Source organism: Microtus oregoni, unplaced genomic scaffold, assembly GCF_018167655.1.
Source record: "Microtus oregoni isolate MIOR12 unplaced genomic scaffold, Mior012 000002F_ref0000024, whole genome shotgun sequence".
Lineage (NCBI taxonomy): Eukaryota > Metazoa > Chordata > Mammalia > Rodentia > Cricetidae > Microtus > Microtus oregoni.
The window spans coordinates 84793749-84817935 of record NW_024543061.1 but is presented as its reverse complement, the minus strand read 5'-3'; the positions used below and the strand labels follow the sequence as shown (position 1 = coordinate 84817935).

At 46.4% G+C, this 24187-nt stretch overlaps 1 protein-coding gene across 1 annotated transcript in view; it reads right to left on the bottom strand.

Moving 5' to 3' along the window:
• Positions 1-155: 155 nt before the first annotated feature.
• Positions 156-24187, bottom strand: part of Irag2 (inositol 1,4,5-triphosphate receptor associated 2) — a 52618-nt gene continuing 28586 nt past the window's right edge. Inside the window, exons 9-20 of the mRNA XM_041639832.1 lie at positions 17178-17235; positions 15683-15746; positions 15571-15598; positions 15031-15171; positions 10698-10832; positions 6564-6711; positions 4653-4696; positions 4078-4140; positions 3920-3969; positions 3399-3500; positions 1596-1703; positions 156-981 (exon numbers count right to left, since the gene is read on the bottom strand). Coding sequence (XP_041495766.1) covers positions 738-981; positions 1596-1703; positions 3399-3500; positions 3920-3969; positions 4078-4140; positions 4653-4696; positions 6564-6711; positions 10698-10832; positions 15031-15171; positions 15571-15598; positions 15683-15746; positions 17178-17235 — 1185 coding nt within the window. The 3' untranslated portion in view covers positions 156-737. The remainder of the gene's footprint in view (positions 982-1595; positions 1704-3398; positions 3501-3919; positions 3970-4077; positions 4141-4652; positions 4697-6563; positions 6712-10697; positions 10833-15030; positions 15172-15570; positions 15599-15682; positions 15747-17177; positions 17236-24187) is intronic.

Here is a 24187-nt window from a genome sequence, read left to right as displayed (position 1 = left end):
CAGCTGGTGGGATCCTCAGACCCCAGGAGGAATCAGGTATTCTCCAAGTGTTGCTATGACAAACTACTAAGATGATCTAAGAGCACTGTATATTCAAGTTCACTGCATGAGATTGGAATAGTTCTTTATTTTGATACATTTCAATAAAAGCACTATGTCTCTCTCTCTCTCTCAGAAAGCTCACTAAAATACCCTAGGCAGCATCCCCTCCCTGTGCTAAATAGTTGGGGAATTAAAATATCTCAGCAGCTCTGAGAACCCTGTAGACAGAGGTTTCTGTCCTGCCTGATTCTGCAGCCATTCAGCCCCAAAGAAACACACAGAGGTCTACATTAATTATAAACTGGTTGGCCTGTTACGTCAGGCTTCTTACTAACTCTTACATCTTAAATTAGCTCATAATTCTTGTCTATGTCAGCCACGTGACTTGGCACCTTTCACTGGTGAGGCATTCTCATCTTGCTTCCTCTGTGTCTGGCTTCCTCTGTGATGAATGCAGACTAAGCCTTTCCTTTTCCCAGAATTCTCCTGTTCTGGTCACCCCGCCTATACTTCCTGCCTGGCTACTGGCCAATCAGCATTTTATTAAACCAGACAAGTGACCAATCTTTACAGAGTACAAAACCACTGTCCCACAGCAAACCCTGGTTTCATGCTATAATTACTTGAATATTACTACTTTATGAACCTCAGAGGGAAATGTTAAAAACCGAGCGGGACATTTGGCTGTGCTGCAGTCAGACTGGTGGGTGCCCATTGTGCCTGAGTCTGGTAAGCGGCCATAAGATGTGTTCCAGAGACATCCAGGCGCTGCCTTCCTGTGTGGGCGCAGCTTCCACCGCCGTCTGGAAGAACTGGCCGGTGAGGAAGCTCATGAGCGCTGCAAACAGTACGATGAAGACCATGGAGAGCCAGAGTACCCTGTTGGCTCTTCTGAAGGACGCCTGCAGGTGAGTGACCCAGGAAGTCACCGAGCTGCAGCTGTGGGGAGAGCACAGGGGAAGGGCAGTCACAGCATGTGGAGCCTGGAGACTCACCTCTACTGGTGGCAGGAGTTACAGAGTACCCCGACAAGGCTGCCTTAACTGCACCTTAGGACGGAGCCTTGGTTTAGGGTACAGTCTGCGCTCCCCCTTTCGCGACTATTAGAATGAAAGGAATAGCTGGCCACAATGTGGGGTCTGTGACATGGGCACTAACGCAATTTATCCTTTCAAATGTACTTCCCACTGAACCAGCACCCTTCCATGCTCAAGTAAGCTGGAGAAAATCAACCTTCATACCACCTCGCTGGCCTCTGCACCAGTCCCCAGGCTGTTTCTCTGGGACTGAGCCTGGGACTGAGCCTGGGAGAACCTGGGACTGAGCTTGGGACTGAGCAGGGCAGAGCCTGGGACAGAGCCTGGGACTGAGCCTGGGACCAAGAGTCAGGTTCCTGCACTGCATAGAACAGGGTTGGGGAGCTGCTGCCATGGGCCACCACCACACTATGGTCCGTCTTAGTCATAACAATCCACAATCTAGAAAGCAGTTTGAGCGCCATGGCTAGCCCCGTGTTCTCCATCCCCGCCCTCCACAGTGAGTGAGCGTCTTACACTGCCCCGCTGTCCCAGCTGGAGGGGCTGCTTCTCTTTTCAGAAAGGCTGGCCTTCCTGGTCGTCTCCACTGCCTCTTCTCCCGGTGGTTCAGGGGCATCTCGGGTTCTGCAAATAGGTTTTGAAACCAATGATAAAGCGCTATGTTTACAAACCACCACTGAGGGCTCAAATTCTAAATTTTAGATCACCAAACTTAGAGGAATTTCAGATAACTTCTGTGTAGTATGCTGGCCAGTGACACCCACAAGAGGAAATTCAAGATTCTAAGCGATCCTTAACCATGTCTGCTCAATAGTGCGGCTCCGTGTGCCCCTCCTGAACCATACTTCAGCGGCCTGTTGGTGGCCCATTTCCTGAAATGGTAACTCCTTAGAAGAGCCGACTCTCCTGTTTCGGTATCTCCTGGGAGCAGTCTATGCACTCACTTCCTGGTAGAGCCTTGGCAGGTCTCACCCTTGGAGTGGTCCTCCTGTCTCTGCCTCCTCAGAGCAGGGGACCCTAGGCATACTCTTCTGGCTTCTTTTTGATAGTGTTTGGATCGGTGCTGACTTGGAATATGGTCCAAGTGCCGTTCCTCTAAACATGTTAATTTAAAAAGCATATGAAAATATGCTGAACGTGAAGCTAGCTGAAACTGGTACTTAGAGCCCTAGGAAGTGTCTAGACTGCGCGTATTTTAAATCATAACCCAGAGAGGGCACCCTCCACCTAAGCAAACTGACCTAACTAATGGCTCCTGGTTCAGTTTGAATTTTGTAATCCTTAGCTCATGACGCCCATGATTGCCAGAGGAGAGTGTCTAAGGAGGAGGGGACATGAGGGGACAGGTTCCATGAGCATCTTCATCTCTGTCTTCTGTTTACAAGGACTGAGTGAAGCCGTAGGCAAGCAGTCTTTGAAGGAAGCCCTTGTCATTTTCCCTATGTAGCTCAGGCCGTCACTATAAATGGGGAGCATGTGCCTGTGTTGTCAGAAAAGACTGTCACCATAGCTAGATGGGGACACGGGCTGCAGGGTCCCGGGATGTGTGAGATGCCTGTGTTGTCTCTTCCTGATCTTAGGGCTGAGCAAGTGTGCTGGAGGCGCTCAGGGATATGTTTAAAATCCCTTAAATGAGAGACCTGAGGGGGAAGTTATAATAGGTGACCAAATGGACCAAATGAGGTGGCGTGAGAGGCAGTGGCATTGAGTTACCTCACCCTTTGCCCTCTGGTTTTCACTGTGAAAGCATATAGCATATTTGAACTCATTAAACTTGCTGAACATATTCTAGACATAGTGGTGACACCTGTGATCCCAACATTCAGAAGTCTGAGATAGGAGGATTGCTTTTAGTTTGAGGCCAGCTAGGGCTACATAGCAGCCCCTGTGTGTCAAAAAGACAAACTCTGCTGAGCAGAGAATGAAATGTCTCTCCTTTACACAAGGCAGACATCACAAAGGGCATAAATTACACATGCAAACATATTCTCTACCCATTCTGGTTTAGTACTCTAGGGTGATGGAGATTTTAGTTCTGTGACCCTGGCGATGGACACGCCTAGGTCTGGGAAATTCCAGGGCGTTATTAAAGTACTGCCACACTGAGGGCCGGAGGAGCCACTGTGTTCCCAAATGACGTTTATAACGTGGTTCAGAGTCTCTCTGTCCTTCTGCAGGTCTCAGCTCATACCAGACTGGCGGACATAACATGACAGATCACTGCAGGCCTCAGATCACACCAGACTGACGGACATAACATGACAGATCACTGCAGGCCTCAGCGCACACCAGGTTCATGGCACACCACAAGTCACCTACTTCACGTCACATTTCTCGTCGTCGGCGTCTGCCCAGGAATAGGTGCTAATAAATCGGTGTAGCGAGGGGCGGTGCTCACTCTGCTTTGTCCCCAAAATTCTCCTACACAAAGATAATGGCCATGTGATCAGCAAAGCTGTTCCTGCTACCAGTGTGTCCCCCCACTCTCAAGTCAGTGCAGAAATCACACGGTAACCCTTATTCCCCAGGGCAGCTGCCACGACAGAATGCCACTTTTTTTTTTTCAAGACAGATTTTTCTCTCTGTAGCTTTGGAGCCTGTCCTGGAACTAGCTCTTGTAGACCAGGTTGGCCTCGAACTCACAGAGATCCTCCTGCCTCTGCCTCCTGAGTGCTGGGATTAAAGGCGTGTGCCACCACCACCTCACCCGAATGCCAGTTTTAATGTCTGCACTGCTCACACTCTGAGCAAATCTAAGGAAGGTTATAGTAAATGTCTATCTGCTTGAGCCCCACTCTCGGCTTGCATGGGTTCCCAGAGTGGGCACAGGTCACACTTACCAGCTGCTCGACCGCCGACTGAATCTGTCATTGTTTTCCACCCCAGATACCTTTGGAGGGCCAAGAAATGGTAAGATAGAGTTTAGTGAAGGAATTACATTTGGGTCATAGGGACAGACGAGTTTACTTCCAAGGCAGAGGCCTCCAAGTGCACTTACCATCCCTATATTTCCAAGATTCCTGGGTAAAGAGGCAATCGTCACTCTTCGAAGAGACGATGGCTACAGAGGAGAGAGAAGTACGATTAGAACATTGGGGAGGAGGTGTCACGTCCTCTGCATGCTGCTTGCCAACATGCTCAGCTGTCAGGGGAGCGTTTGAGGGCACTGCATGGAAAATCATCTTCCAGAACTATTTGCCAGCTTATAGTCCGTCACCCCCAGCCTTGGCTTTATGAATTCCGCCAGCCAAGAGTGAGGTCTCTTACCTGGGCTTTCATGGATCTGTCTTCAGCTCACACCGAACACCTTTGCTCTTGGGTCACACTGTGCGTGTTTGCACCGAGAAACATGCTTATGTTTATGACCGTTTTTCTTGTATTTTTCTAAAAGACTAGCTGTATTGTAATTTAGCCAAATGTGTTTTTCTTCTCTTTTGTTACCTTCCCTTCTCTGCTTAGAAGATTTAAATCCCAGTTCTGTGACTTCCAGTAAAAGGTACAGTATTTCAAATACCATCTTAACATCCTATGAGCATTTTATCAGTATTTTTTAATTATGAAATTAGTAATTACCTTGGAATTTAGAGAAGATGAACGTTTTTTGATCTGACAGTCATCTAAAAGGAAACATTACCACGTTAAAATTTTCTGAGAATTGTGTATGTTCTCCCTGCGTGTATGTCTGTGTACCACATCTGAGCCCCCCATATCTGACCCCCCACATCTGATCCCACACACCAGACCCCCCACAACTGACCCCCCATATCAGACCCCCCACATCTGACCCTCCACATCAGCCCCCCACATCTGGTCCCCTATTTCTGACCCCCACATCTGAGCCCCCACATCTGGCCCCCCACATCTAACCCCCTATCAGACCCCCACATCTGACCCCCCACATCTGACCCTCCACCTCTGACCCCCAACCCCCTAAAACTGAGTCACAGTTAGCTGTGAGCCACTGTATGGGTATTGGGATACTGCAAGAGCAGCTTAACCACTGGGCCATCTCTCTGGTCACACGTTTTTACATTTTAAACTCACACATGCATCTCTGTCAAGTAAAGGTCATAAATGGTTTATGACGACTCTGGAGGTTAAGACAGGAGAATTTCTGTGGCCAGCCTTGGTTACAGAGCCACACTGTCTCAAACCCTAAAACCAAGACTCTAGGAACTACTCACAAAGATGTTTAATTTGTTCTATTTTGTGGCACTAGGCTTGAGCTCAGGGACTTCCTACGCGTCTGGCAAATGCTCAACCCCTGAGCAATATCTCCAGCCCCGACAGCCCCCGTATAAACCACTAACGTTTCTGCAGCAATATCTCCAGCCCCGGCAGCCCTTATATAAACCACTAACGTTTCTGCAGCTGTCTACAGTGCCTGCTAGCATGCAGAAGAACATCCAATAGAGGAAGCATTACTAAAGTAAGAATTCTGTTCAGAAGAGCTCATACTGTTTACTTTAAACCATCGAGAGCTGGAGAGACCGCTCAGTGGTTAAGAGCAGTGGCTGCTCTCGCAAAGGACCCAAGTTCAATCCCCAGCATCTATGTGAGTCTCACAAGCATCTTTGTGCAGTTCCAGAAGGCCAGGCACCCTCTGCTGGCCTCCACGGGCACTGTATGCACACACATACAAGCAGTCATGCCCACAAAATAAAAAGAAGTAAATCAAAAAAAAAAAAAAAAAAGATTTATAGAAACCACATGTTCTCATCTGTCTCCCAATCTAGGATCAATAACTCCTTCAAGAATCCAAACTATGGGGTGGGAGCGGTTCATTTATTACACATTATCATGTGTGGAGAAAGAACCAGCTCTGATGCACCCTGGCTAGACACTAGAGTCTTCTTAAGGAGTGGGACGAAGGGCCTCGTCTCTGTGATCCAAAGTAAATTCATGGATTCTGAGGATACCACAAAGAACCCGCGGTGTCTTTCTGTATTTCCCTGATATTTTATATAAAACACAGGAACAAAATTTTTTTCCTAATATAACCTGAACTTAATGATCCTACTAAAAGATGCAGCAAGACAGTGAGGAATCGTGAAAGAGAATATTAAGAAATCATAACTATTATCTTTTAAAATTAAAACTATGTAGGCCAGGCATGATGGTGCACACCTTTAATCCCAGTACTTGGGAGACAGAGGCAGGTGGATCTCTAAGTTTGAAGTCAGTCTGCATCCACATAGGGAGTTCCAGGAAAGCCAGGGCTATATAGAGAGATCCTATCCATGAGGAAGGAGGAAGGAAGAAGAAAGAAGAAAAAAGAAGGAAGAAACTAAAACTCTGTGTGTGTGTGCGTTTGTGTGTGCGTGTGTGTGTTCACTTGAATGTGGGTGCAGTTGCCCATTGAGGCCAGTAGAGGGCATCAGATCCCCCGGAGCTGGAATTGCAGGCTGCTGTAAACTAAGGGACATGGTTTCTGGGACCCAAGATGAACAGCTCTTAGCCGCGAAGGCAGCACGTCACCGTTACCCTCATCTTCCAGAGGGGCGAAGGACCTCTCGTTCTGCAGCAGAACCTGCTTCAGTTCCTCCAGCTCGGCGTGTTCTTTGGCATACATCCTCTTCAAGTTCTCCACATGCTGAATCATGACTTCCACCGCCTTGCTCACCCGGCTTTCCTGTAAGAGTCAGCTTCCATCAGCAACACCGTCCTCAGCGCTCAGGTAAAATACACTGAGGCCTGCAGGGTGGCCTGGCGAGTGAAAAGCCCGCATGCAAGCCCGAAGGCCTGAGTCCACCCCTACAGCCCACACTGCAGGACAAAGCCAGCTTTCCCAAGTTGCCCCCTGACCTACACACGGGCACTGAAGCAAACCTGTACACACAGCCACACACACGTGCAGGCACCCACACAGGTACACACACACACACACACACACACACACACAAAAGCTGCTTGTCAAAGAATAAAGTGTTGGAAGGATTAGGATTTGACATAAGCAGGACCATTTTGGAAGCCACTGTGTTAGTATAGTGGGGGCAGGGGGAGTGGTGACTTAGGTGCAGTTGGTAGACATGCCAACAGCAATTGTGGCTGTGTTCTCTTGCTGGTTTAAAGAGCAACAAGGCACATTTTAACAACTGATGCAGGAGATAGGAGTGTTGAAAGTCTCCCCCATCTGGTGTGGGAGGTCCTTCTGTCTATGTGTTGATTTTATTGGTTAATGAACAAAGAAACTGCTTTGAGCCTATGGCAGGGAAGAATAAACCTAGGTGGGGAAAGCTAGGCTGTATGCTGGGAGAAAGAAGGGCAGAGTCAGAGAGATGCCATGGATCCACAGCCAGAGGTAGACATACTAAAACTTTGCTGGTAGACCTCAACCTCGTGGTAATGCACAGTTTAATGAAGATGGGTTAAATTAAGATGTAGGAGTTAGCCAATAAGAAGCTAGAGCTAATGGTCCAAGCAGTGATTTAATTAATGGAGTTTCTGTGTGGTTATTTCCGTTCTGGGCGGCCGGGACAAACAAACTGCTCTCCTTGCAACACCTATCAAATCTCCACTAGTCCCGGCCTGTGCCACTAGGAATGGGGGGAGGGAGGCAGTGGGTAGTGAAAGGGCCCGAGGGCCTGGTTTTAAGCAGGCTAAGTGCAGCATGTGTCAGGCATCTGGGAAGAAATGCCAGGTGCCATCAGGACCTTGAGACAGAAGATGATGTGAAACTCAGAAATCTGAGGGTCACCTTGGTTTTGTGAGTATGTGGGTGGATTTACACCACCTCTGTGCCTCCTCCATCTTACAAACCATGTGCACCTGTCCCAGTGGGAATGGTCCCGTAGACTCGGAAGAACTGGTAAATGGGTTTCGGTTGGCAGGATTGAGGCTTATGTTTCTGGGTAATCTGGGACAGGATGGGATCGTGTGTACAGGTAAGTGGCTGCCTTCAGACAGTGCAGGAGAATGACTGTCTACAGCTGTGGAAGGTGGGCAGCATAAGGGTTCTGACGGTAGGTTCAGTCCGAGGCAGTTCCCTCCCTCTGTGTCAGTTTTCTAGTAGCAAAGTCACTATTGACGGTGAACGCAGGAAAGGCACGGTGGTGGTTTGAGGACAAGACGTGAAGCTGATTTAGAAGGGACAGTAAGCTCCCGGGCCCCACGTGAAGCATTCAATATAAGTGAAGAGCTCAGTCAGCATGGGTGAGCCTGAGTCAGCACAGGTGAGCCTGAGTCAGCACAGGTGAGCACGAGTCAGCACAGGTGAGCCCGAGTCAGCACGGGTGAGCCCGAGTCAGCATAGGGTGAGCCTGAGTCAGCACAGGTGAGCCCGAGTCAGCACGGGTGAGCCTGAGTCAGCATAGGGTGAGCCTGAGTCAGCACAGGTGAGCCTGCGTCAGCATAGGGTGAGCCTGGGTCAGCACAGGTGAGCCTGAGTCAGCACAGGTGAGCCTGAGTCAGCACCGGTGAGCCTGAGTCAGCACAGGTGAGCCTGATCATCACAGGTGAGCCTGAGTCAGCATAGGGTGAGCCTGAGTCAGCACAGGTGAGCCTGAGTCAGCACAGGTGAGCCTGAGTCAGCACAGGTGAGCCTGAGTCAGCATAGGGTGAGCCTGAGTCAGCACGGGTGAGCCTGAGTCAGCATAGGGTGAGCCTGAGTCAGCATAGGGTGAGCCTGAGTCAGCACGGGTGAGCCTGAGTCAGCACAGGTGAGCCTGAGTCAGCATAGGGTGAGCCTGAGTCAGCACGGGTGAGCCTGAGTCAGCATAGGGTGAGCCTGAGTCAGCACAGGTGAGCCTGAGTCAGCACAGGTGAGCCTGAGTCAGCATAGGGTGAGCCTGAGTCAGCATAGGGTGAGCCTGAGTCAGCATAGGGTGAGCCTGAGTCAGCACAGGTGAGCCTGAGTCAGCACAGGTGAGCCTGAGTCAGCACAGGTGAGCCTGAGTCAGCACAGGTGAGCCCGAGTCATCAAGGGTGAGCCCGAGTCAGCACAGGTGAGCCTGAGTCAGCACAGGTGAGCCTGAGTCAGCACAGGTGAGCCTGAGTCAGCATAGGGTGAGCCTGAGTCAGCAAGGGTAAGCCTGAGTCAGCATAGGGTGAGCCTGAGTCAGCACAGGTGAGCCTGAGTCAGCACGGGTGAGCCTGAGTCAGCATAGGGTGAGCCTGAGTCAGCAAGGGTGAGCCTGAGTCAGCATAGGGTGAGCCTGAGTCAGCACAGGTGAGCCTGAGTCAGCACAGGTGAGCCTGAGTCAGCACCGGTGAGCCTGAGTCAGCATAGGGTGAGCCTGAGTCAGCACCGGTGAGCCTGAGTCAGCACAGGTGAGCCTGAGTCAGCACCGGTGAGCCTGAGTCAGCACAGGTGAGCCTGAGTCAGCACAGGTGAGCCTGAGTCAGCACAGGTGCACTGTTTTCCCTCTGACAGGGGCTGGTAAGGAAGTGGTTTGGAACATGGAAGGTGGAATGGGTTCATGCGGTAGGGAACTCTGGATCTGATCATAGAGTTTAAAGCTTGGTCAAGAAAGAAGATGGGAGAATATGGGATGGAAAGTGTGGGGGAGGCAGAGACTGACAAAAACACATCTCCATCATCATAGCAAGAAAGCTATGGATCATGCTTAAAAGGGAAACATGTCACTAAGGGACCCAGTAAGCATGCGACCGAGAAACACAGATGCAGACACAAAGTTGATGGGGGTAGGTGAGGCAGCTGACAGAGACAGCTGGGTTTTTAAAGCCTTGTGCACACATAACTTTAATCCAAATGAAGATCAACGGCATCCCCAACTGAGGGATTGAAAACGCTAGGCTGTATAACACGCTGTCAGACTGAAGCCTCCAACACGTTAAGTGTCTTCCTAAGGAAACCTTAGCCCATCTGTTCGGTGCCGATTTTCAGGAGTCTCCTGGGAACTTCTCAAGATGCACACTTGAAACCCTACTTTTCTGTGACTCTGTATAACACTCAAACGAAAGCAGATAGGAGGGTAGGCAGGGGTGACCAAGGAGACCGCAGTCAGCACTGAGGGAACAAAGCCCCACTGCTCAGGCATTCTGGAAGGTGCAGTTGTGCCAGTGACGCAGGCGCCAGGGCCCTTTCCCAGCCACTGCACAAGTGCACGGATGCGGGTCGGTGTCCTCAGAGTCCCCTGGTTCATTATTCTATCATTTGTGTTGTGGTTCCGACTCTCTCCATGGGAGTAAAAACAAAACAAACAAAAAAAACCAAACAATACAACAACAAAAAAGCCCAACAACAGCAAAAACCCTTTATAAGTTTTTCAAGAAGAGCGCGGAAGAAACACCCTAAAAAGAAAGTGGGGTCTATTGTGATCTGGGAGAGAAAGGGGCTTACATCTCACTCTGAAATACACTTCTGCAAACCCACAATGCAGACTACACAGGGCCGTGCCTCCCTCTTTGGGTCAGTCAGCTCTCACCCCATCTCTGCCTCTTTTCCTCTCTTTCCCACCTTGCATCCCTGGCTGGCCCGGAACTCAGTGCAAACTAAACTGGGCTTGGACTCACAAGCACGCACTTGGCTTTGCATCCCCGGTGCTGGGTTTAAAGGCTTAAACCCACAACTGGAAGCCCAGAAGCGTTCCGAAAACGTCTTCTTATTCTGTAGCCCACACTCTGCAGGAGCATAAATCCTCTCAGCTCCACTGTTACCTGATTGATGGCCCCCAGCATCTCCGCCCTGCTGGCCACACGCGTCGCACACTGGCTGAGAAATGTTATACTCTTCTCCAGCTTCTTAATGATCTCCTGAGCCTGGTTGTCGTCGTCACATAGAGGCGCTAATGACTGTGTGGGGAGCAAAGCATTAAAACATGCTCGACAGTGTTTCTAACACCAGCTAAACCACTTTCAGGTCTAAGCATCCGATGGAGAGCAGAGAGTACCGCCAAAGCCCAGCGGTGCAGGGCATCCAAACACTGTGCTAGGTCACAGGTACACAATGCCTAGTCTCCCCCTTCCTGTTGTGTTACCCCCATGTGCGCTCACTTTCTTCCATGGCTCACAAGACAGGATGAGATAAACAGATAATGCCCGTGAATGGAAAGTGTTACATGAGGACAAATTAACTTTTTCAGAGGAGAATCACAATAATTTGAACTGGATCAAGACTGATTTTAGAATCACCTAGGAGATACCCCATTGGGTGTGTCTGTGGTAGTGCTTCCAGAGAGGAGGGAAGACCACTTCTGAATACGGGGACCACCATCCCATGCCTGGGGCTCCCCACTGAATAAAAGGAGGAAAAGGAGGAAGCCAGCTGTGGTGGTTTGAGAACGACCCCCATTGGGTCATACATTTGAATACTTGGTCCTTGGTTGGCAGAACTATTTGGGAAGGATTAGGAGGTGCAACCTTGCTAGAGGAGGTGTGTCACTAGGAGTGGGCTTTGAGGTTTCAGAAGTCCACACATCCCAGGTAGCTCCCTGTCCTGAGGATGAGATGTGAGCTCAGCCACTGGTCCAGCAACTATGTCTGCCTGCCATGCCCCCTGCCATGATGGTCAGAGACTCACCCTCTGAAGCAGTAAGCCACAATAAACTCTTTCTTCTATAGATGACCTCGGTCGGGGTGTCTCAGCACAGCAATAGAATAGTAACCAAGGCACTGGTTGAGCACCTGCCTTCACCTTTGTCTGCCCTCTTGACTGGGTCTCACAATCATGGCTTGGGCTGTTCTTGTCACCATGCCTTCTGGCCATGATAAACTATGGTCTTAAACTTTGTGCCAGTCACAACAAGTCATACCACCAGGCACCACAAGTGGTAGACTGATTAATAATTCTGGAAATGCCAAGCTTTGACCTTTTTGGTTTGATGTGGGATTCCCCTCTGTATGCTATGAATATGTTTTATCACCATTGGTTAATAAAGAAGTTGCTTTGGCCTATGGCAGGGCAAAATATAGCCAGATTAGATGAGATATATAGAGAGTGAGTAGGCAGAGTCAAAAAGAGACACCATGTAGCTGCTGAAGGAGAAAGATGCCTGAAATTACCAATAGGCCACAGAATCATGGAGATACACAGATTACTAGAAATGGGTAAATTTAAGATGTAAGAGCTAGCTAGAAATATGCCTAAGCTATTGGCCAAGCTGTGCTGTAATTAGTATAGTTTCTGTGTGATTATTCGGGTCTGGGCAGCCAGGAAATGAACAAGCAGTCTCCGGTTGCACTGGCTTGCTCTTTATATCCTTTCAAATAATACTGCAACACAACTCCACATCCTTGTTATCACATAGGCACAGTGACTGGTGGCCACATTAGAAACACAGAGATATGTCTAAGTTGCAGCTAAAGAGGTTGTTGGCCAGCAGAAACAGCCTTTGTCAGATACCAACAACCAGTTGAGAAAGAAGAGCAGACGTGAGATGTAGGCAAGACAAGGTTGGTAACTACAACAGAAATATGAAGAAATAACTGGGTAAGACCAACTGATTGATAAAAGCCTTTCAACAAGGAAAAGCCTGGGACAAACAGCTTCCCTGAGGAATTCTATCAAACAGTAAAGAAAAACTCACACCAACGCTTTAAAAATCCTTCCCAAACACCCAACAAGACATATTATTTCAGCCGGGGAGGTGGTGGTGCACGCCTTTAATCCCAGCACTCAGGAGGCAGAGGCAGGTGGATCTCTGTGAGTTTGAGACCAGCCTGGTCTACAAGAGCTAGTTCCAGGACAGGCTCCAAAGCTACAGAAAAACATTGTCTCAAAAAAAAAAAAAAAAACCAAACCAAAACAAACAAATAAAAAAGACATATTATTTTGTTATTTCCAAACCCCTTCTATGAGAACTCATTACCTCAATACTAAGGCTGGACAGATGCTGCAGGCAGATAAAGAAATAACCCTGAGGAATTCTAATGCTAAGTCTTCAGCGAAATACTGAATTCAGTACATCATGACCAGGTGGAATTTGTTGCTAGGATGCAAGGTTAGTTCAATACATGAGACTCATTTGAGATAATGTACCACATTGGTAGAAAAGATAAAAGCCACATAATCATAGCAAAAGAATCAGAAAGCATCTGAAAAGATGAATCTGTGATTCTTAAAAACATTTTTAAAAACATTACAGAAATAGGAAGAAATTACTTCAACATAATAGAAGCCATGGGTCAAAATCCCACGGTAAATGTCAGGGTCACTGGCAGAAGATGACCCCTCCCTCTACACCTAAGAACAAGCCAAGGGCTACACCCTCACTTCTATGTAACATATTATGGTATTGGTTTAGTTGCCAAAGCAATGAGGCAAGAAAAATGACTTTTAAGGAATCCCAAATAGAAGCTAAGAGGTATAAAATATTTCTATTCACAGTGTGATTTTTACCTGCAGCATATCCCAAAGGCAGAACAAAAATTCTGAATTAGCAAAAATTACAATATTCAAAAGCAGCACAAGAATCAGTCGTGTTTCTGTGTCCTGACTCTTCTTAAAATAATAAACCAAGGAAACTGTTTATTTAAAATAAATATTGCAAAGAATATAACACCCCGAAAAAAAACCAAAGCAAAGAAGAAGAAGACTTATTCCTTGAAACCTATAACATGAAGACACAAATGGAAAGGTTGATAGGCCTGATGACCAAGCAATCTACAGAGTTTGTGGAATTTCAACAGTATCATCTGGGAGTGAGCAGAAGTAGAGAGATGTGGGGGCTTGGGGAGCAGAGCTCAGGGTTAGAACATGGGCCTCACATTCCTGAGACTCTGATGCTGATCCCTCCCACTAAAAAGTATGAAAAAGAAAAAAATGTTGAGGAATATTTTAACTATGTAAAGATGTGTTGCTATTTCACCTTGCCTGCCTAGGGCACCTGATTGGTCTAATGTACAGCTAAACAGCCAATAGCTAGGCAGGAGAGGGGTAGGCAGGGCTGGTGGAAAGAGGGAATAAGTAGGAAGAGAGAAGGAGGATGAAGAGAAAGAGAGAGACCCCCGGGGGGGGGGGGCAGGTAGCCAGACAAAGAAGCAGCAGGAACAGTGGACATAGAGAAAGAAAAGTCAAAAACCCTGAGGCAAAACATAGATTAAAAAAAAAAAACAGGTTAAGTTATAAGAGCTAGCCAGAAACAAGCATAAGGCAAGGTTGAACATTCAAAGTTTGAAGTCTCCGTGTTATGATTTGGGAGCTGATTGGTGGCCCAAGAGAAAAAGGCTGGCACAAAAGCTACCCTAAAATTAGGGTCGTCCATTGAGGAAGAGTGAACAGCTCGAGCGACTCAATGAAAGGTCAGAATCAGAGGCGCCATGCTTCTGATTCTAACCCAGGCAACACAGTTGGAGAGGTGGCTGAGTAAGAGTGAGCACATGTCGCCAGCACACATGACTTGAGGTCAAACACCAGGACCCATATGGTGGAAGAAGAAAATTCCCTCAAGTGTGAGCCATGGAATGGCCCCCAATAAATATAACCGTCTCCTGGCCTTCATACATGCTCCGTGTTATGTGCCCCCCCATATACAAAATAAGCAAGCATAATAACTTTTGAAGAACATAGTACACACCACCTCCAGTAATTCAAGTGGGATGGTACTGGAGTGAACACATAGACTATAGAACACACCAGAAGGCCAGAAAACAACTTATGTCTGTGGTCAAATGATCTGTGAGAACAAAACCAAAAACACACAACGGAGAAGGGATGTGTCTTCCAGGAACAGCGTTGAGAAAAGTGTGTATATCCATATGCCTAAGTATGGAACTGGACTCCTATACCATGTATAAAAAAAACAAAACAGACAGTAACTACAGGGTTGGTCATGTGGCTGACAGCTGTAGTCATAGCGCCGGAGTGGCTGAGGCCAGACAGGGAGAGTGAGAAGGAGGGGAAGCCTGTAGACACGTGACTGCCTGTCTCCAGACAAGGAGAGGGAGAAGGAGGTAAGCCTGTGAACATGTGACTGCCTGTCCCCAGACAGGAAGAGGGAGAAGGAGGTAAGCCTGTAGACACGTGACTACCGGTCCCCAGGCATTCGCTCACCTCTAAGAGCTTTAAACAGTTGGTAATCTCTTTCTTCAAGTTTTCCTCGGCCAGGTCCCTGGACCTCTCTTCAAGCTTGACTCTCTTCTCCAGTGTAAACCAGTCACACTTAAGGCCCAAAGACAGCCTGAGAAATTCTGCCTGCGGCCGCAACAGAAAAAACAAGGAGAGCAGTTAGAGCAGACCCATGTCTCAGAGGGGTAAAGCCAAGCCAGGCATCCTCCTCCCTGGAATCCTAGGCTGCACTTAGGCTGGTAACTGGCTTGTGCAAAACCATCATGGGACCATAAGTACAGAGAGAGGGGCAGAAGAGGGAGGGGAGTTGGAGAAAGGGAGGGAGAGAGGAGAGAGAGAGGAGAGGGAGGGGGAGAGGAAGGGGAGGAAAATAGGGAAAGGGGAGTGGTTAGAGAATGGGAAGGTGGAGAAGAGGGAGGGAGGGAGGGAGGGAGGGAGGAAGGGAAGGAGGGAGGGAAGGAGGAAGGGAAGGGGAGGGGACAGGGGACGGAGGGAGTAGAAGGTAGTCATTTGCTTTGAACTCACCTCCACTTCCTTCTCACTAGCTGAAGTGCTGCGGAGGAGACAGAGAACTTACTCACAGGTGTATGACCCAAGGGAAAAAACGGCCTCCACACCCAGTGTGAGGGAGACTTACTTCTCACGCTGCTGAAAGCTGACTAACTTTGCAGGTGCTTTGGGAGGCGGGGAAACCTCAGTTTCTGCAGAAAGACAAAGTACTGGATTAAAAAGAGTTAACATCCCAAAGCCCATTTCCACCCAATGCTATTCTGAAATAAAACTTGTTTCATTTAAATGTCCTAGGTGACTGGCAGCTAAGGCACTTGCTCACACAGTAAGAGAATCAGCTAAGCCACCGCTAGGAGCGCACAGACTTGTACCTCAGGGCATCAGTGATGGGTGAAAACCAAAGACAGCCCGGAGTCAGAGCACCCTGATGCCCTCTTGATGTTTCAGCTCACCACATGAGACCCACTGCCTGCGTGCCCCTCTGCTGTCCTGGTCCAGCCTTTGAAAGCGGCAGTGTCTGCAGCACTTCCGGTAACAATGCTGCTAACAACGGTGTTTGTCTAGAATCACCACAGAAACAGAACTCCAAGGCACGTCTGCGAGGGAGCTCCTAGACTGGGTCAGATGACCTGTGGTGCCATCTCTGCATGTGGGGGGGCACCATCCCATGGGCTGGAGTCCCAGACTAAGTGAACAGAAAGTGAGCCAAGCACCAGTGTTTGTCTACTTCCTGGCTGTGTGCGCAGGGGACCAGCGGCCCCACGCATGCTCCTGTTGCTACACTTTCCCCATCACAATGGAAGGATGGTATCCATCAAGGTACAAATCTTCCCTCCTATAAGTTGCTTTTCTCACAATTTTTTGCTACACCTCGAAGAAAAGCAACTGATCCAAAGAACGTTGATGAACACAGAATCAACCTCACCGTTCCAGAACAATCTCTCTATCATGACAGTTTTCTATGTGATGGCTTGGAAACATGAATGACATTGGCTTTAGAGTTGACAAACTTTGGCTCTCAGACGTATGATGCAGCCAAGTCGCGACCTTGTCGAACCATCTACATGATAGGACGTGATTTTATGTAACTACTGAGTCACGTGAGAACTTCACAGCAAACCCACAGTGACAAATAGTTGCACTAATTTCCTGAGGCTATGGAACCACTGTTTATCCGCCTTGCCTTGCATTTGGAGGGCTGAAATTAGGCAGCTAGCAAGCTGAATGCTCAGATTATGACAATAGTATTATCTCAATAAGGTTTGCTTGTTTGGTTTTGTTTGGGGGGTTGTTTTGTATTTTGTGTTTGCTTGGGGGTTATTTTGAAGACAGGGCCAAATGCACCCCAGCGTGACTGTGAACACACTGTTTATCTAAGGTTGACCTTTAGCTGCTGACCTTCCTGCGTCCACTTAGAGAGCCACCAGGCCTGTCCCATGGGACAGTCAGACCCAAGGGTTCATTTGAAATAAGACGCAAGACTTGATCCTATTGGCTGATCTTATCCCAGGGTGCGGAATGTGTTGTAGGTAGGTGGCCGACAGCTTTGCCTATGATATATCACCCAGAACCACTAACAGGTCATGTGACGTTGTGTGCATTTGCGCCTGCACATGCCTTACCTCCTGTGGTGCTGTCCTTCCCTCTGTCTTCTACTGTTCCGAGTCCCTCTCCTGCTTCCTAAAATTGGAAAAACTTTTGATTTGCATATGTGGGAAGCAAAGCTCCCTGCCTCCTGTCCTCTCCTGGCCTGTGTCTATCAAATCGCCCTGCAGCACTCTGGGAACTGGAATGAAGGCCAGCCCAGACAGGGCCAGTGGAAAGGATTGCATGGAGGCCAAAGTAACATAAATGTAGGATCTGTAAAAGGACGCAGTTGTCACGAAGGAAACCAGTGATGTGCATGGGGAGGAGGAGCCATTGGGGCTCTAGCATGAAAGGAGCTGTGCTCCAACTCCTCCACCCAGGCACACAGGGTGGTGTGTGGGGATGTATACAGTGCCATCTCAGGCTACAGCAAGGGGCGCCTTCCATGGCATTATAGAAACATGCCTGTTAAGATCCATTCTTTTATACCTTCATTCCACATGAACACACACGTGCACACATGCATACACACACACACACACACACACACACACACACAGAATTTAGTTGTTTTGTTGTCTTTGAGACAAGATCTCAATATGTAGACCACGAGCCCGTACTAGCCTGGAACTAGTGATCCTCCTTCCTCATGCATTCAAGTGCTAGGATTACTTGAATCAAAATGTAATTGAATGGATAGCTTCATTCAAATGTTTTAAAACCATTAACCAGCTGCTATAAAAAATTGTGTGTGTGCCAAGGGTGTAGAGGGCAAAAAGCCTGTGCACACAGAGAAGCCAGAAAAGTTAAACACACAGCTGACCTCTACAAAGGAATGAGGTGTGTACCTGCTCCTCCTAGAAGGCTAGGAATGATGTCGTTTGACAGCCTGCTGATCCTTTGCTGCCTGATGAGACAGGCTCTGCCTTATCTCTCAGAATTTGCTTTTATCTATCTAAGACCTTTTCCCCTAAGTCTTGACCATAAAACCCACTCTTTAAGATTTATTTATTTATTTGTTTTTTAAAGATTTATTATCTATTTTATGGATAGATGAGTGCTCTATCTGCAAGTCCACCTTTACACCAGAAGAGGGCATCAGATCCCATTATAGATGGTTGTGAACCATTGTTCATGGTTGCTGGGAAGTGAACTCAATACCTCTGGAAGAGGGGCCAGTGCTCTTACCACTGAGGCATCTCTCCCATAAAACTCACTTTTATGAGTGATGTCTCTGTGGTTCACAACAGCCTAAATGACTATGTTATCTTAGGGCCAGGCCAACCCCGACACCCACAGGCATTGTGTTTACCTCAGTCAAACTCCTAGACCCTAAATCTTGGGCACTATCTCTGAGTCAACAGTACCTATTCTTTCAAAGAAACCAGATGGACTCGGTAAAGAATCTCAATGTAAACATGTCTTAAATTGTGTACTTTATCCAAATACCTTTTTCAAAACTGTGCTGTGCTCAAACATGGCTAAGATCTGGGTCAGACTCTCGAAGTCCTGGTCCAGCACTAGTTACAGTAAAATTGACAGGCTCAAGGTTCGTTCTCCTCTCTTCATGGATCAGGTTTTCCCTGCCTGCTCTAAACCTGCAGGGATCGCCACACAGGCATAACTGTGTGAGCAGGTTGTGCTGACTTGTCTGGAAGACTTAGTGGGAATGCTGAAGGCACACAGTTGTTTGTATGATGCCGACACAGTCAGATGAGTGGGAGCTCATAGAAAGTAGGCCTAATGCAGCAGAACACATGCTGTGGCCTCTCCTCCCCCTTAGTCCCCACTCCCAGGGCTCTATGCACATCCCTGACACATCTTTCTTTCCTCTGTCATGTTGATCCCCTCAACCTCCCTCCCACTTCTAGCTCATTCCTTTTCTGAATTATCAGCTCCTAGAACCTAGAAACACATTTTGCCTGGAACTCCCAGCAGCTACACCCAGCAGGGTCTCAAAAGCATTTCCTACCAGGCAACCTACAGCAAACACACCCTCCTAAGAACCAGAGAGGGCAAGAGAAACCAAAAATCAGAACATCCACACAGTAAAGACTAGAACAGACATCAGCACCTAGATCTACAGTCATCATAGACCCAGATTCCTAAATGCCAGTAATAAAACACAGTAACAGCCAGGACAATGTCTCCACTAGAACCCAGAAACCCTGCTCCAACAGGCCCCGAGAGAGGCAATACAGCTGAGACTTAAGACAAGAACTTCAATCCCAGCACTCGGGAGGCAGAGGCAGGCGGATCTCTGTGAGTTCGAGACCAGCCTGGTCTATAAGAGCTAGTTCCAGGACAGGCTCCCAAACCACAGAGAAACCCTGTCTCGAAAAACCAAAAAAAAAAAAAAAAAAAAAAAAGACAAGAACTTCAAAATAACTTCTATGAGTATGTTGGAGGTCCTTAAAGAGGACTTGGATAAATACATTTATGAAAACACAAACAAACAGCAGAATGAAATGAAAAAAAAACAGTTCAAGATGTAAAATCAATAAAGAAAACCCAAACTGAGGGAAGACTGGAAGTGAAAAATTTAGGAACTCGATTAAAAACCTCAGAGGCAAGCCTTGTCAACAGAATACAAGAGATGGAAGAGAGATTCTCAGACATTGAAGACAAGATAGAAGAAACTGATATCTCAACCAAAGAAAGTGTCAAATCTAAAAAATCCAGGTACAAAACATGCAGGAAATCTTGGCTACTCAGAAAATATCAAATGGGAATTGAGGAGAGAGAAAAAAAAAAAACCCAGGTCAAAAGCACAAAATCCTAGAAGAAAATCTCCATAACTTAAAAAAGGAATTGCCTATCAAGGTAAAGAAGCATTCAGAACACAAACATACAGAACACAGAAAGAATATCAAAAGCTGCAAGCGGAAAAGATTAGTTAACATAGAAAGGCAGACCTATTAAAATAACACCTGACTTTTGTTGTTGTTTGTTTGTTTTTCTAGATAGGGTTTCTCCACATAGCCCTGGCTGTCCTAGAACTCATTCTGTAGACCAGGCTGGCCTCGAACTCACAGAGATCTGCCAACCTCTGCCTCCCAAGTATTGGCATTAAAGTCATGCACCACCATCACTTGGCTCAACGCCTGACTTTTAATGGTGACTCTAAAAGCCAGAGGGCCTTCACTGATGTTCTACAAGCTCCAAGAGACCACAGGGGCCAGCCCAGACTACTATACCCAGCAAAACTTTCAACCACACTAAGAGAAAGATATTCATGATAAAACCAAATTCAAGCAGTGTCTATCTACAAATCCAGCCCCACAGAAGGTGCTAGAAGGAAAACTTTAACCTAAAGAGGCTAACCATGCCCCCAAAACACAAGGAATAAATAATCCCAGACCATCAAATCAAAAGGATCAAGAGGAACCCACACCACAACAAAAAAATAACAAGAATCAACTGTTTATTGACAACTCTTAACATCAACGGTTCCAATTCATCATAGGACATAGACTAACATGTTTAATAAAAAAATAGGATCCATCCTTCTGCTGCATCCAAGAAATACACTGTAATATTAAAGATAAACAGCACCCCATCCAAGTTAGTGTCATTACCTGACAAAATAGACTTCAAACCAAACTAATGAGAAGAGATAGTGAAGGACACTACATGCTCATCAAAGCAAAAATCTACCAAGAAGACATTGTGATTCTTAACAACTGTGCACCAAACACAAGGACACCCAAGTTTGTAAAGTAAATGTTACTACAGCTTAAATCACATATTGACCCTCACAGAGTGACAGGACCTGACTTCTTACCACTCCTACCAATAGACAAGCACTCCAGACAAAACTAAACAGAGAAATGCTGAAGCTAACAGATGTTAGGACCTAACAGATACTTACAGAATATCTCACCCAAACACAAAAGAATATACCTTCTTTTCAGCACCTCATGGAACTTTCCCCAAAGTTGACTATGTACTTGGTTGGACTCAAAAATCTTAACAGATACATGAAAATTGAAATAACACCCTGCATCCTATCTGACCATCACAGATTAAAACTGGATATCACCATCAACAACAAAAACCACAAAAAGATTACAAACTCATGGATACTCAATAACTCACTACTGAGTGGAAAATGGATTGAGACAGCAATGAAGAAAAAAATGAAAGACTTTCTGGAATTGAATGAAGAAGAGTATACAACACACCCAAACTTACATAACACAATGCAGAAAGTTCTAAGATGCAAGTTCATAGCAGTAAATGTCTAAATAAAAAATTGTGGAGATCTCATACTATTAACAGCATACCTGTAAGCTCTGCAACAAAAAGAAGCAAGCACACCCAAAAGAAGTAGGTGGCAAGAAATAAATGCAGGTCTGAAACCAATAAAATATAAAAACAAAGAGAACAATAAAAAAATCAACAAAACAAAGAATTGATTCTTTGAGAAAAATCAACAAGTTTATCAAACCCTTACCCAAATTAACTAAGAGGTGAAGAGACAAGATCCAAATTAACAAAACTAGAGAAGAAAATGGAATCATAAAAACAGACACCAAGGAAATCCAGAGAACCATGAGGATGTATACTTTTAAAATCTATACTCTACCAAATAGAAAAATCTAAAAAAAAATGGATAATTTTCTCAATATATTAACCTACCAAAGATGAACAAGATCAGAAAAGCAATTTAAATAGCCCTGTAACTCCTAGTGAGATGGAAATAGTAACTAAATGTCTCCCAACCAACAACATCCAAGGGCTAGATGATTTTAGCACAGAATTCTACCAGACTTTCAAAGGATAATTACGGCCAATACTCCTCAAATTATTCCACAAAATAGAAACAGAAGGAGCATTTCTGCAGAGTCAATGCAATCCTGACCAGAATTCTAACACAATTCTCCACAGATCTTGAAAGGAATAATCTCAGCTTCATATAGAAACACAAAGAACTCAGGAGAGCTAAAACACTCCTGAATGATAAAACACAAAACAACAACAACAAAGGCCCCCAAAACCATCAGGACAGTATCATCATTCTTAATTACAAATACTGCTACAGAACTATAGCAATACAAACAGCACAATTTGGGCACATAAACAGAAACATTGATCAATGGAATAGAATTGAAGAAGGTATCAAAAAGTAGAAAGATCTCCAATGTTCATGGATTTGTAGGATTAATATAGTAAAAATGGCCATTCTATCCTATCTAAGTCATCTACAGATTTAATAGAATCCCCATCAAAATTCTAACACAATTTATCACAGCTTCAGAAAAGACAATTTTCAGCTTCTTATGGAAACACACACACACACACACACACACACACAAAACCAGGATAGCTAAAACAATCCCAAATAATAAAAGAACTGAAGGAAGCATCACAATTCACAATTTTAAGTTGTACTACAAAGCTATAGTTAAAAACAAAATAAAACACAGCATGGTATTGGTATGAAAAAAGACATGTTGCTCAATGGAATCAAAATGAAGACCCAGATTAAAATCCATACACCCATTGACACCTGACTTTTGATGAAGAAGCCAGAAATACCCACTGGAAAAAGTCAGCATCTTCAACAAATGCTGCTGGTCAAATTGGATGACTGCATGCAGAAGGAGCTGATCTATTGGGAGCTCACCAAGGCCAGCTGGACTGTGACTGAAAAAGCTTGGGATAGGGCCAGACTCTCTGAACATGGCGAACAATGAGGGCTGATGAGAAGCCAAGGACAATGGCACGGGGTTTTGATCCTTCTTAATGTGCTGGCTTTGTGGGAGCCTAGCCAGTTTGGATGTTCACCTTCCTAGATATGGACGGAGGGGGGAGGACCTTGGACTTTCCACAGGACAGGGAACCCTGACTGCTCTTTGGACTGGAGAGGGAGGGGGAGAGGAGTGGGGGGAGGGGGAGAAGGGTGGGAGGACAGGGAGAAGGGTGGGAGGAGGGGGAGGGAAATGGGAGGCTGGGAGGAGGCGGAAACTTGTTTTTATTTTCCTTTTCTCAATAAAAAAGAAAAAAGAAAAAAAAATTAATGCATTGAGAGTAACTCTGCCTAAAAAAAAAAAAAGAAAAGAAAAGAAACCTCACCCACACACTCGCTTTTCTGCCTGATGACACAAATGTGTGTCTCCTTCTCGGGTGGGTTGTTAAACTGTAAGATCTTACACGCTACTGATGCTTTGCTCCAACCTGAAGCTTGTCAGTGTCGTCTTGTTTCATCTCAAACTCTGCGCTTCTTCCTTCCTCCCTTCTCTTGTCATTTGCTCTTTTAGGTTGTGCTCTGGAGGTGGGCCTTCCTTTGTGTCCTTCAGTCATTCATGTGATTTACCTTGTGGATCTCATGCTTGCCACTGCCTCCCTTCTCTGAATATGACAACAGCATCAGGACTCGTTCCCTTCCCTCCACAGTTTTTATAATCCACAGTTCTTAAGATTTCTTCATGACTGTCTTGCTTTGAGATGAAAGGAATCTCCACCCACACCCAGGAGAGTCTCCCACGAAAACGAAACATCCTGAGTTTATTTACCTCTGCCCCTTTTAAGGGGAAACAGCAGCATCTACAGCAGCCAACACTGCATCCTCATTCTGCTCCACACGGAAGGAGGATTCCAAATAACGTGCCCATCACTCATCCCATTCCTTTTTGACTTTAACATTGTTATCTACCTCACTGCGCCCAAACCCTCATCCTGTAGCTTTCCTGAGTTACCTGCATGGATCTTTGTGGTTCTTGACGCTGCACTGAGCTGAAGACAACAATACTTATATATCCAGCATGCACCTTCTTCCTAGCCCCCCTCCCCCCACACACCCGAGGGAGTAATGTCTAAGAAAAACCCTTGGAGAACCATGAAGCAGGTTACCCTTCAACCATGGATGCACGTGGCAATGGACCTTCACACATACAACAAAGGTAGTAAAATATAAGCAAGAGCCTTAGAGAATCATGGCCCTAGAGCAAAGTCTCCAGGCTCTCCTTCAACCATTCTCACGAGTGACAGTGGATCTTCCTTCATGAAAGGAGTTCTGCTGTGAGTGTTTAGTGTTAACCTT